Source organism: Pecten maximus, chromosome 8, assembly GCF_902652985.1.
Source record: "Pecten maximus chromosome 8, xPecMax1.1, whole genome shotgun sequence".
NCBI lineage: Eukaryota > Metazoa > Mollusca > Bivalvia > Pectinida > Pectinidae > Pecten > Pecten maximus.
This window is the reverse complement of record NC_047022.1, coordinates 9,809,024-9,822,529: the sequence shown is the minus strand read 5'-3', so window position 1 is coordinate 9,822,529 and position 13,506 is coordinate 9,809,024. Positions and strand designations below refer to the sequence as shown.

Here is a 13,506-nt window from a genome sequence, read left to right as displayed (position 1 = left end):
TGTCTTTTATTTAATAGTTTTACTGTTATCACAAATATTAACACAGTATTTGTTTTCAGCAGTACAGAAATTAATGAACACATACAAGTATCATCAACATTTTGCTATTTACTGTAAAGATTCTGAAAACAGCACCCCACACAAAGAAAATCTAAATATATCATCACATGACATGATCACTTTACCACATGACACACTTCATTTCATCACATGATCACTCATATCACATGATCACTTTATCATATCACATGATCACTGTTAACACAATACGTTTTGGGAAATTGTCACCTCATAAATCAGAAACTTTTAAAATAAGGAGGAAAATTGAAAACATAGATCGCAAGATTGTTTGTTCTCACATATAACATACCAGTTTATTTTAAAATAAGTCGAAATTTGGATGACTTTATTCGGAAAAAAAGAGCATACACAAATGAAAAGGTAATGGGTTTAAATTTGGACCTAAAAATATCTGCAGGAAAACCATCTTCATGTGACCACTTCATCACGTGACCACTTCATCACATGACCAACTCATCATATGACCAACTCATCACATGACCAACTCATCATATGACCAACTCATCACATGACCAACTCATCATATGACCAACTCATCACATGACCACTTCAGCAAAAGATTATTTGAAGGTGGTTTCAAAGTAGGAAGGGTTTCTCACTAAGCAAGAAAAGTACAGCAAAAACTGACTCGGCTTTAAGACAGCCAAGGCGTTGATTGCCAAAGAAAATCTGAGCGAGTATAAATTCACTCAACTATCAAATCTGTGTTGGTGGAGCACTATTGATATCCTCTCCCAGTAAGTTCCCCCCCCCCCCCCCCCCCCACAGTGTGTTTTGTTACATGACTTGTTATTTACAGATAGCTTTTCACGATTCTCCAACAATCTCTGCTGTACACCAACATATCTTAATTTTTCCTCTGATGTTTAATGTGGAAAAGTTGACCAAACCTACTCTCAGATATAAACAAAAAGTGATCAATCCGATCATCTGTCCAAGAAATTACAAAATCACAGGACGTTGAATCGTTATTTTTGTCTTGGATTCAGTTTGAGGTATCTCATGCTTTTACAGAAGTGTTTCGGCAGGTTACTCGTAACAAACAGATTACGACCATCAAGGAATTCCGGTATAAGTATGGACATGGCGTGTAGATGTAGCGGGATGTGACGAACTTTGCTCTGTTGTACTCCCAGCCTCCTCAGTGTCGTACTGTCCAGTTTCTAAAACCAATGGTAATGTAACTTATTATATAACCCAAGGAAAACATGAAACACAGGGGCTTGACACATTCCTATGACCAAGAAATAAATACTCAACACCAGGGTCCAACCCAAAAATTGATATTAAGACACTGAGGTTAAATATTTTATTCTAGAGTTCATGAATGTGTCAAGCCCCTGTGACATGAAATAAATAGTGAATTCTGCCTTGAACTACCTTACTATAATGACCAACAGCTTATCAAGAACGACTTTCTATAAAGACTGCTTGTCTACAGTGACCAACAGTCTTTAAAGACTAACTAAATACTAGCTTTCTACAGAGACCATCTCTTTATGAAAACCGCCTGTAGTTTTATAGCACAACCTGTCTATACAGACCAACTGTCTACAAAGGATACCTGTCTGTAGAGACCACTGCTTATCAAGACCACCTGGTACTGTTATAACATGACCTGTCTATACAGACCAACTGTCTACAAAGACTACCTGTCTATAGAAACCACCTGTTTATCAAGACCACCTGGTACTGTTATAGCACAATCAATGTCATAATCACCTGGTAGTGTTCTTCACAGCACCAGTCTATAAGGACAACCTGTCTATAGAGACTACCTGTTTATAAAGACCGATTGGAAGTGATATAACATGACCTGTATATAAGGACTACCTGTCTATAGAGACTACCTGTTTATAAAGACCACTTGGTAGTGATTTAACATGACGTGTATATAAGGACTACCTGTCTATAGAGACTACCTGTTTATAAAGACCACTTGGTAGTGACATAACATGACCCGTATATGACTACATGTACCTGTCTATAGAGACTACCTGTTTATAAAGACCACCTGGCAGTGACATAACATGACCTGTATATAAGGACTACCTGTCTATAGAGACTACCTGTTTATAAAGACCACTTGGCAGTGACATAACATGACCCGTATATGACTACCTGTCTATAGAGAATACCTGTTTATAAAGACCACTTGGTAGAGATATAACATGACCTGTATATAAGGACTACCTCTCTATAGAGACTACCTGTTTATAAAGACCACTTGGTAGTGATATAACATGACCTGTATATAAGGACTACCTCTCTATAGAGACTACCTGTTTATAAAGACCACCTCTCCTTGTAGTAGCTATCAACCTCATCCCTGATATTTAGGTTCTAATTAAAAAGTATTTGGTAGGTAAAAAAAAAGTATTTAAAATAGTCCAAATTCTTACAAACAACATTCATGGTAATTTTAAGTAAAACTGTGTATAAAACACTTCATACAGAGTAAAATTGTCCTAGTATAGTTACACTATCAACAAATGCAATCTGTAAAAATAAGTCCAACATTAGCTTAACATATTTTTCACCCTTTTGAGCAGGCAAAATTAAACTGTGGTGAAAAAATTATTCTTTAATACAGTACTGTATTGTGATTGGCTGAATATATAGTACAGTTTAAATGATTGACATCTTTAAAACTTACCTGTGGAGCAAACTTGAGGAGGTTTGAGAACTTGTGATCTCCTAATATAGGCGTATTCAGTCCGAATGACAGGTGAGCACGAAGCTGATGCCGAACATCTACAAATATTTAAACATCGAACATTAGGAACGAAATAAATACTAAAGGCTAACAAAAACAGGAAGTCATATGATTAACATGACTACAATTAGAGTCAATGTTATTTTGATTTTTTTAACATTTCTTATCTTTTTTATTTATTCAGAATATCGAAAACAAAAAAGATTTTTTTTCAACCGTAAGAGATCTCCTATATTTGAGCAGAGATTTAACACAACTGTAGCCAAACAAAGAGTCACCTTACCAATCATCAACATTGACACAAGAAAATATACTTGTAGATGTATATAAGAAAGTCGGCTTGGAAACTATATAATTAATTTTCTATTGTTTGTACACAGAATGCAGCTTTCTGATTGGTTGTGATGTTTTTTCTTCATATTTCTATGTAAACAAGAGGCCCATGGGGCCTGTATCGCTCACCTGGTTGGATTAGACCAAATGTCAAAATAATGTTCTTATTCAATTTGTTTTATTTGTAAATCTCAAACAATGCTATATATGGTTATAGTGTGGCATGTAGAGATTTAAAGGAATTACCTCTATTTCCCCTTCTGGGCCCCATCCCTTTGGCCCCTTTGGGGTCAGAGTCACCATTTCTGCAAAACTGTTCCCCTTCCCCCAAGGATGTTTCTGACCAAATCGGGTTCAAATCCATTCATAACTTTATGACTAGTAGTGATTTAAAGAAATTACCTCTATTTCCCCTATTGGGCCCTGCCCTTTTGGCCCCTTTGGGGGCAGAGTCACCATTTATGCAAAATCTGTTCCCCTTCCCCCAAGGATATTTCTGACTAAATTGGGTTCAAATCCATTCATAACTTTATGACTAGTAGCGATTTAAAGGAATTACCTCTATTTCCCCTATTGGGCCCCGCCCCTTTGGCCCCTTTGGAGTCAGAGTCAAAATCTGTTCCCCTTCCCCCAAGGATGTTTCTGACTAAATTGGGTTCAAATCTATTCATAACTTAATGACTAGTAGCGATTTAAAGGAATTACCTCTATTTCCCCTTTTGGGCCCTGCCCCTTTGGGGTCAGAGTCACCATTTATGCAAAATCTGTTTCCCTTCCCCCCAAGGATGTTTCTGACCAAATTGGGTTCAAATCCATTCATAACTTAATAACTAGTAGCGATTTAAAGGAATCACTTCTATTTCCCCTTTTGGGCCCCGCCCCTTTGGCCCCTCCGGGGTCAGAGCCACCATTTATGCAAAATCTGTTCCCCTTCCCCCAAGATTGTTTCTGACCAAATTGTGTTCAAATCCATTCAAAACTTTATGACCAGTAGCGATTTAAAGGAATTACCTCTATTTCCCCTATTGGGCACTGCCCCTTTGGCCCCTCGGGGGTCAGAGTCACCATTTATGCAAAATCTGTTCCCCTTCCCCCAAGGATGTTTCTGACCAAATTGGGTTCAAATCCATTCATAACTTAATAATTAGTAGCGATTTAAAGGAATTACCTCTATTTCCCCTATTGGGCCCCGCCCCTTTGGCCCCTCCGGGGTCAGAGCCACCATTTATGCAAAATCTGTTCCCCTTCCCCCAAGATTGTTTCTGACCAAATTGGGTTCAAATCCATTCAAAACTTTATGACCAGTAGCGATTTAAAGGAATTACCTCTATTTCCCCTATTTGGCCCCGCCCCTTTGGCCCCTCGGGTGTCAGAGTCACCACTTATGCAAAATCTGTTCCCCTTCCCCCAAGGATGTTTCTGACTAAATTGGGTTCAAATCCATTCATAACTTTATGACTAGTAGCGATTTAAAGGAATTACCTCTATTTCCCCTATTGGGCCCCGCCCCTTTGGCCCCTCTGGGGTCAGAGTCACCATTTATACAAAATCTGTTCCCCTTCCCCCAAGGATGTTTCTGACTAAATTGGGTTCAAATCAATTCATAACTTTATAACTAGTAGCAATTTAAAGGAATTACCTCTATTTCCCCTTTTGGGCCCCGCCCCTTTGGCCCCTTTGGGGGCAGAGTCACCATTTATGCAAAATCTGTTCCCCTTCCCCCAAGGATGTTTCTGACCAAATTGGGTTCAAATCCATTCAAAACTTTATGACTAGTAGCGATTTAAAGGAATTACCTCTATTTCCCCTATTGGGCCCCGCCCATTTGGCCACTTTGGGGTCAGAGTCACCATTTATGCAAAATCTGTTCCCCTTCCCCAAAGGATGTTTCTGACCAAATTGGGTTCAAATCCATTCAAAACTTTATGACTAGTAGCGATTTAAAGGAATTACCTCTATTTCCCCTATTGGGCCCCGCCCCTTTGGCCCCTTTGGGGTCAGAGTCACCATTTATGCAAAATCTGTTCCCCTTCCCCAAAGGATGTTTCTGACCAAATTGGGTTCAAATTCATTTATAACTTTATGACTAGTAGCGATTTAAAGGAATTACCTCTATTTCCCCTATTGGGCCCCGCCCATTTGGCCCCTCGGGGGTCAGAGTCACCATTTATGCAAAATCTGTTCCCCTTCTGCCAAGGATGTTTCTGGCCAAATTTGGTCAAAATCCAATAAGAACTTTTAGACTAGTAGCGATTTGAAGCAAATGTTGACGGACGACGGACGGACGGACGACGGACGGACGGATGGACGACGGACGGACGACGGACGCTGCGCCATGACATAAGCTCACCGGACCTTCGGTCCAGGTGAGCTAAAAATCCGAAAATGGCGTCATAATACGTTGTGTGTTGATTTGTGAAAAAGAATCCCTTATAAGATCAGTTCAATTCTACATAAAACATGTTTTAATTTTGAAAAACAATTTTAAAAATTAATCATAAGCTTTGATGTCAATTATTTTTTAGTTTCATAGGGGTATGAACAATTTTTTATTTGCAAACTTTTGTAAGAATTCGCGGATCCATACAGTTTGCAAACAAAATTTGTTTCATACCTCAATGGAACTAAAAAATTTGACATCAATGAAAAGTCAGCTCATTAATTTGAAAGGAGACAATCAGGAATTTGAATATCTAGTACTGTACTTATCCAAACAAATGCAAAGACCCTTACAACACATATGTACATCTATCATTTTTATCTTTCATATTAAATCAATTTACATTTGTGAACAGGTATTTTGTAATTTTGTAACAATAAACATTGTATATAATAGAACTGTACCTGTAAGAGGCAGACACTCGACGATGGCCGTGTTTTCGTGGCTCGCTCTAACTTTATAATAAGTCTCGGCCTTGAATGTTTTTATGGATGTCTTTGTGGCAATCCTTCCGTCTGGCAGGAAGTTGGGCCGAAGTGCCATCTGCAAAGATACTACAGTGCATGAAAGTATTTTCTATCAATTCTAAGGGGTTGATATTTTTTATCTATTTCTATTAAGTTTTTTTTCTGATGGGTAGATTTCTGTAATTTTTTTCTTCTATTTAATTAAATCCAAATACTGACATATAAATAAATTACCATTTTTCTACACATTTTTTCTTCTTTTTTTTTTTTGAGAAGGGAGGAGGGGGGCAGATCAGCACAAAACTATACATTGTACAAATGCATATAAATTTCTGTTTATAAAACCAGTTTAAACAAACTGTCTACCTTAACCCGACCAATGATTAGGAAATCTTAAACTGAACCCTATACTGGCCCTCTGTCCCAAGATAATCAAAATCATAAACAAAATAGATTAAGGTCTCTAGGATACCAGGTATGTCTTATAGAATATATGATAGAGACTCTTAAGTTTGAATCTAGGGTGAGATAATCTAGTATTAGAATTCTGTACAGCAACTCTTCACAAAACACCTGGGCTCTTGACCTAGGCTCCTGGTCTAAATGAGCCCCTTCATGTAATGATTCAAATATAATGAGAATAAACAAAAGATTATGAAGTATCAAATCGTAAAGATACACTTTTTCTAAGTTTGAGTAAAATTTGTTTGATGAAACTGACCCTGTTTTTGCCATCAACAGTTCCTTCCATCATTGGGATATCAATGATACCTGTAAAGCAGACAAAAATACTAAATTAGGTCTAAATGAATTTCAGAAAATTACTGGTAAAAATTAAAACTGGAATTTGTAAAAGAAATAAAAATTGTTTGGAGTGAAAAAAGATTTAAAATCAAGATGACTGATAGCCTTCAAGTTATACTACATGTGTATATCAAATGTAATTTCAAAAGCTTTGCATTGTGGTTTGCTCCCCATGAAAATGACTTACCTTCTGGGGGTTTAGGAACTCTGGACTTACCTTCTGGGGGATTAGGAACTCTGGACTTACCTTCTGGGGGATTAGGAACTCTGGACTTACCTTCTGGGGGTTTAGGAACTCTGGACTTACCTTCTGGGGGATTAGGAACTCTGGACTTACCTTCTGGGGGATTAGGAACTCTGGACTTACCTTCTGGGGGATTAGGAACTCTGGACTTACCTTCTGGGGGATTAGGAACTCTGGACTTACCTTCTGGGGGACTAGGAACTCTAGACTTACCTTCTGTGGGACTAGGAACTCTAGACTTACCTTCTGGGGGATTAGGAACTCTGGACTTACCTTCTGGGGGACTAGGAACTCTAGACTTACCTTCTGGGGGAATAGGAACGCTGGACTTACCTTCTGGGGGATTAGGAACTCTGGACTTACCTTGTGGGGGAATAGGAACGCTGGACTTACCTTCTGGGGGATTAGGAACTCTGGACTTACCTTCTGGGGGATTAGGAACTCTGGACTTACCTTCTGGGGGATTAGGAACTCTGGACTTACCTTCTGGGGGATTAGGAAATATTGACTTACCTTCTGGGGGATTAGGAAATATTGACTTACCTTCTGGGGGATTAGGAACTCTGGACTTACCTTCTGGGGACTAGGAACTCTGGACTCACCTTCTGGGGACTAGGAACTCTAGACTTACCTTTTGGGGGATTGGGAACTCTGGACTTACCTTCTGGGGGATTAGGAACGCTGGACTTACCTTCTGGGGGATTAGGAGTGCCTTTTGTGATGACCCAGTACTTTTTTATCACTCTTCGGTCCCTGAATGCTTCAGATAATCTCGCTGCCATTTCCTTTGTTCTAAATAAATAAAAGTTCAGCCCAGTATTAGCAAAAGTCCAAGTTTCCTCTGAGTTTACCTTACCCATCAAGGGGAAATCTGACAGCTTAACAGTGGAGTAGGGCTAAAGGGATGACTATGGAAGATACTTTCTTTCCTCGGTCTCCTAGACATGGGATTTTCTACTTTTACATACAATCAATTTATCAGATTTTCTGCAACTCAACTGTGGACAAGTGATTCATAGGAAAATCAGACTATATACTGAATCTATGGTCCAGAGTATGAAAACTGTATGATGAATGGTCAAGCAACCGTATTATGTTTCTATAAAATGTCTAGATATCATAGGATCACTCACATAGGACAATTCAACTGCTGTCATTTGGTGTTCAGAGTAACCTCCCTTGATAAAATCTAAGATCAATTCTCATTTCCATACTGACTCAAATGTTTTGGAGCTTATCCTAATAAGAGAAAAATGCAAATCTGGATCTAACCAGTCATTTGAGTGGTAGCGTACTTCTCTTATTTCGGTAAGAAATGTTCATATATAGGCCAAATTTTATGTCAAAATATTAATAATTCTTAATACAAACACATTAAACATTCATTTTTTAAACAAAACTTTATATAATGCATTATCCATCATTTGAAAAAACGACATATTTTTGCATGTTTGAGAAATCCTAGCGTCTGCCTTCTCTATGACGTCATTTGAGACCACTGGGAAATCGTGCCAGCTGTCAGTGTACTCATGCATACAGAAATAATTTCAATGGAGAATGGAACTCCATAAGCAACCTCAAAAAAGAAAGAAAATAAAAAAAAAAGCCTTGTAAGTACTGCCAAAATTTCTAATTCATGTACATGTTTTCCAAACCAAAGCTTCAAGGCTAGGAACAGTGCTTACCAACACTTTGTATAATAATTCCCTTAGGAACCATATCAAACATCTGGACAGATAACAGTTTGGTTTAAGGGTTATTAAGGGACAGACATGACCTTTATTCGACCTTCAAACTATGACATACCTGGCAAGAAGCATAACTCCTGTTGTTTCCTTGTCCAGTCTGTGCACCATGTACAATGTGTCCTGTTTCTTAGAGAGATTCTGGCCAATTTGCTCCTTTAGTTGCGCCACACTGACCGCTATGCCAGGGCCCCCTGGTGGAAAAAAATAGGTGACTCATAAACAACCGAACTCTCAATCACAGAAAATGGCACAGAAACTCTGACAGCAACCCATTAAAATAATGTCTGAATTATAAGAAGTATTCGTTTAAAACATGCCCATTTGATCAACTGCCCAGACAGATACCAGGAGTTTAATACTTTCAAGGTTATGCGACATCAAGGTCGAATATATCTAACTTTTCTTATCCACAGACATTAGGGCTGAAGGATTCACTTGGGTTTATTTCATCATCAAATAATTTTGATTTTTGATTCCAATTCTCTAGTCTGCCAAAATATTGTGTATGTAAAGTTCAGTCTTTTAATTGATCATGTTAATTAGATATAAATCGGTCGTTATAGACAGGCGGTCGTTATATACAGGCAGTCGTAAGAACAGGTTTGACTGTATCTACTCGTATGTATGGAAGGTGTCATTTTATTCACTTTTGAGACATGAAGTGTAAATGCTGTCTTGGGTCGATTGTAAGGGTTCATAAACTTACCGTGTGTAGGTAGTCCGTAGGGTTTATATATGGCCACAATGTCATCTAATGTAGAAAAAGAAAATCGGCATTGCCAAATTATTCAGATGATTTTTAAAAGGAACTTTTCATTTCATGTAATTATGAAATTGTTATTTTTGAATGGTTAAAATATTTACTTAAAGTTTGAAACAACTAGAATTCCGCAGAAGACTGTGTTCACTAAATTGAAATGGTGTAATCATATATTCAATCTTCATCACCAGCCAACAACCTGTAATACAGCATGATAAAGACATGCATCATGTAAAATATGAATAAGGCAAGCAGTAGCAAAAACTGTCAGAAAACTGTTGATTATAAGAATTTCATGTGCAAATGCCAAAGGGTAATAACTCAAGCAAACAAGAGGCCCAGAGGACCCGTATTGTTGAGCGAAAAATGAAATAGTGATACCCATTTCCAACGCAATCTATAATCCTTTATGATAAAGCCATATAAACATATGTGGTAAGAGGTATCAAAAACAGGCCAGGAGATTATAAGATTACTTTTAATTTCATATTCAAACTTCCCATGGTCAGAATTATTTTAATAAAAGTTAGGAAACAGACATGGATTTTGAATAGCAAAAAGTTTCTAAATTACCCACTTAATGCAAAACATTTGATCAAAACTGAAAAGCACAAATCATAAGCAAAACTTTTTTTTTCTTTTTTTTTTTGTATTTATGTCCTTTAAAAGTTTTAGTATGTTAAGTTGACTAATTGTGTCACAATGCAAGTATCAAGGTATTGTAAAAGATATGTATGGTGATCATGTACATGTATATAATTTGATTTCAAACTCACCACTGTCATACAAGATGTGTCTGGTGATCATGTGTACGATTTCGACGGTTGTCATCTTGTGGAGCTGTGGAACTGTGGTCTTCATCACCTTCATTCCCTTACTGTCACGTAATGGAGCGCCTCCTGTTACAAGTAATGCAATCAAAATTTTTCATTTAAACACTGATACCAAAATTTTGTTTGCAAACTGTATGAATCTGCAAAGTGGATTCTTACGAAAGTTTGCAAACATTTTTTTCATACCCCTATGAAACATGAAAATATAATTGCCATCAACGCTTATTAATTGATTTTTAAAATTGATTTTCAAAATTAAGACATGTTTTATGTACAATTTAACTGATTTTATAAGGGATTCTTTTTCACAAATCAATACGCAGCATCAATGGCCATATTGTGACGTCACATTTTGTGCAACATATTTGGATTTTTTTCACAGAGGTATGTTTTAGATGCAGCATCTAAAGCATCTAAAGGAATTTACAACTTTATGCAAATTGAGTCTAGATGAACTTTTTCTTTGATCTAATATAAGATGAAAGGTCAAAATGTAGGACCTTTTGGTACCATGACACACTGTCTCATCGAAGTGAATTCATGCCTTAAGTATGAAGTTCCAGTGACAAGGAGATAGAGCCTGCCAGCCCGGACAAGATAGAGAGTGAAAGGATGGATGGAAAGTTGGACGGATTCATGGACAGACAACAAAGCTATACTCCCCCTACCCTCCATTCCAGGTCTGGGGACTAATAAAATAAATACCTTCTAGATTAGTTGCTTGATTCCTCTCAAGCTTAAGCTTTTGTACTGAGTCATAGGCTGAACCCAACATATCTTCTGCACCATTCTCATTCCTTTCTGTTATAGCTCTTTTCCTTTCCATTACAGCATCTCTTTCAAGGTCATCCATAACTTGACCTTGCATAAGATGGCTAAAACGTTTGTCCATATCATTTCCATCCTCTTTCTTTTTCCTAGATCTTTTCTCATTTTCAGTAGAACTGGTAAAATATTGTTCATCAAGTTTGTTTTCAAATTTCTCATGGTCTGGAGCCCACAACTGAGCTAGATTTTGGGTAGAAATAGATACAGCTTCTTTAAAATATTCTTCATCTATAAAGTTCAAATCTGAAGCAGATTCTTGATCATTCAATAAGTGTTCACTACTTGATGTTTTTCCTGAGATGTCCTCATCGGTGAATTGTTCCCCAAAAAATTGTTGATCAATAAAATTCATAGCATTAGAGTTTGTCTTGGAAGTATCTGCAGTTTCCAATAATGACAACTTAGATATTTTACTTGAATCTGCTTGATCTGTTGGAGAAGGCACGGCTTGATGCTGAGGCGGTAACATTTCTAAATCAGAAAATCTTTCATGCTTTTTCTTCGTCCTTCTTCTATCTACTGTTTTCATGCTTGAAGTTGCACTCATTTGTGCTGGGTGGGTTTGGGGAAAACTTTCAGAATCTTCGGTTTCTAGATAGGAAGATCTGATTTTTTTATCAGAACTTAGTTTATTTCTTTCTAGATATATTTCTTTATCTGTTTCAGAAAACAACAAATCAGGATCAAATTCTGGTATAACTTCTTCGGAATAATTATCCTGTGATGTATTTAAGTTTGACGAAGTTGAATCTTTTGGCATTGTTGGAACAATTTCCTGTTGAAAATACTGCTGATCTATAAAGTTCAAACCAGCACTACCAGCATCCTTTAAGTCATTGTTAGCTTCCATGTTGACATTTGAAACTTTCAAATTTGAATCACCATATTCAACTTTTGTTTGTTTATCAACATGAGACGGTGGTATGCTCTCCGTTTCATTCCATCTTGGTTGCACACTCTTCATTGGCTTTACAAATTTCTCAGGGAATGAATCAAATTTTTCCATCCCAGCTTTTTGCTTTCTTATCTTTGGTTCCTTGGGTATAGTTTTGATGCCATCAGACTCTTGTGACACAGATGTCTCGTGATCATTTGAATCTTTTTTGAATTGATCCATAAAAGAAACAAAATATTTCTCTCCCGATTTGTTCGTTTCTGTTTCATCGCGGTTCATACTATTCAATATGTCCATTTTCACGCGGACTTGATTAAAGTCGTGGAATTTGTCTCTCGTATCCTTGTGATGTTTAATTTCTGGTACATTGTCAAAACGCACCTTTCCAAAGCGCATGTTAACATAATGCATTTTGTGTTTCTCCGCCTCGCTTATGCTGTCTGACTGATACTTTTTAAATAAATCGTCTTTTGCAAGTCCGGATAATCGCGGAACCGACCACTGTTCTTCGGGAATCGAAACACCAAAATAGTCGTCTTCGACAAACAATGGCGACTGGGGCGCCTGGTCTTCATGCTCAACTCCTTCCCCTTCCGAAGCACTTGAACAACAGCGTTCACCAAGAAGGTGACGACAGTCTGTTTTCCGTTTCACCAATAAAAACAATTGTCGACGGACAAGCCCCACATTGCACATGGAGGCAGCCATCTTGATTCCGGATTATGTTTTCTAATTTTGGGTACGGATAAATCAAATTTCCGTATCAATATTAGTACTATCAAATCATTAGGAAATATCTTGCGATGTGCAATCAATTTTCATATATATTGTTAATTGTATTGCGAATTGGAAATTCGTGCCAAGTTCCTTATATACTGTTGCCTACTGGTTAGTATCCATAGTTATCCGAACTACACAAATGAAAAAAAAAAAGGATTGTGCTTTGCCGGGACATTACAATCACGATTAGGTCTATTTATACTCTTCACAATAATATGCACCTGCTACATCCAATCAGAGACGTTATATATACGTCTCTGAGATAATTAAGAATAAGTACCCCCAAGAAACAGTTCCTCGCCATCAGCTGCCGATCTTTTCCCCTTTCTTTCTTTCTTTCTTTCTTTTAGATTATGAGATATTGTTTTGATATTGAATCATCAAAAAAGACATGAGATATAAGCACATCTCAATAAAAAATTCACATAGAGCAAAAATCAAAGAATTAGCTTCATCAGATACATATGCAGTAGCTGTTGACACGTCAGTGTAGGGACCCAAATTGAAAAGTGTTGAAAAATGGATGTAACGGGGGGCTTAATAATAATAACAAAATACAGGTTACGGCAAACTTTGG

The 13,506-nt window shown here is 37.4% G+C and overlaps 1 protein-coding gene and 1 long non-coding RNA gene across 2 annotated transcripts; both read right to left on the bottom strand.

The window, feature by feature from the left end:
- On the bottom strand, positions 1 to 823 carry LOC117332439. The gene is made up of 2 exons (XR_004533731.1): positions 630 to 823; positions 1 to 565 (listed from the first exon to the last, which is right to left on the bottom strand). It is a non-coding gene; the product is annotated as an uncharacterized LOC117332439 (long non-coding RNA).
- A 25-nt stretch (positions 824 to 848) lies between these two features.
- LOC117332438 lies at positions 849 to 12,877 on the bottom strand. Its single transcript, XM_033891339.1, has 9 exons — positions 11,132 to 12,877; positions 10,370 to 10,492; positions 9,540 to 9,584; positions 8,892 to 9,024; positions 7,777 to 7,877; positions 6,759 to 6,808; positions 5,975 to 6,113; positions 2,738 to 2,835; positions 849 to 1,244 (listed from the first exon to the last, which is right to left on the bottom strand). Exons 1-9 carry the CDS (start codon positions 12,855 to 12,857, stop codon positions 1,050 to 1,052), a joined length of 2,610 nt encoding a protein of 869 aa, XP_033747230.1. The 5' UTR covers positions 12,858 to 12,877; the 3' UTR covers positions 849 to 1,049.
- Positions 12,878 to 13,506: the final 629 nt, after the last annotated feature.

Excerpts from the sequence above, each read along its gene's own strand:
- LOC117332438 (XM_033891339.1), bottom strand. The coding sequence starts at position 12,857 with ATGGCTGCCTCCATGTGCAATGTGGGGCTTGTCCGTCGACAATTGTTT. Across the intron at positions 6,114-6,758 it reads CTGTTGATGGCAAAAACAGG|ATGGCACTTCGGCCCAACTT; the intron begins GTCAGTTTCATC and ends GTATCTTTGCAG. Across the intron at positions 1,245-2,737 it reads TCCTCAAGTTTGCTCCACAG|AAACTGGACAGTACGACACT; the intron begins GTAAGTTTTAAA and ends CATTGGTTTTAG.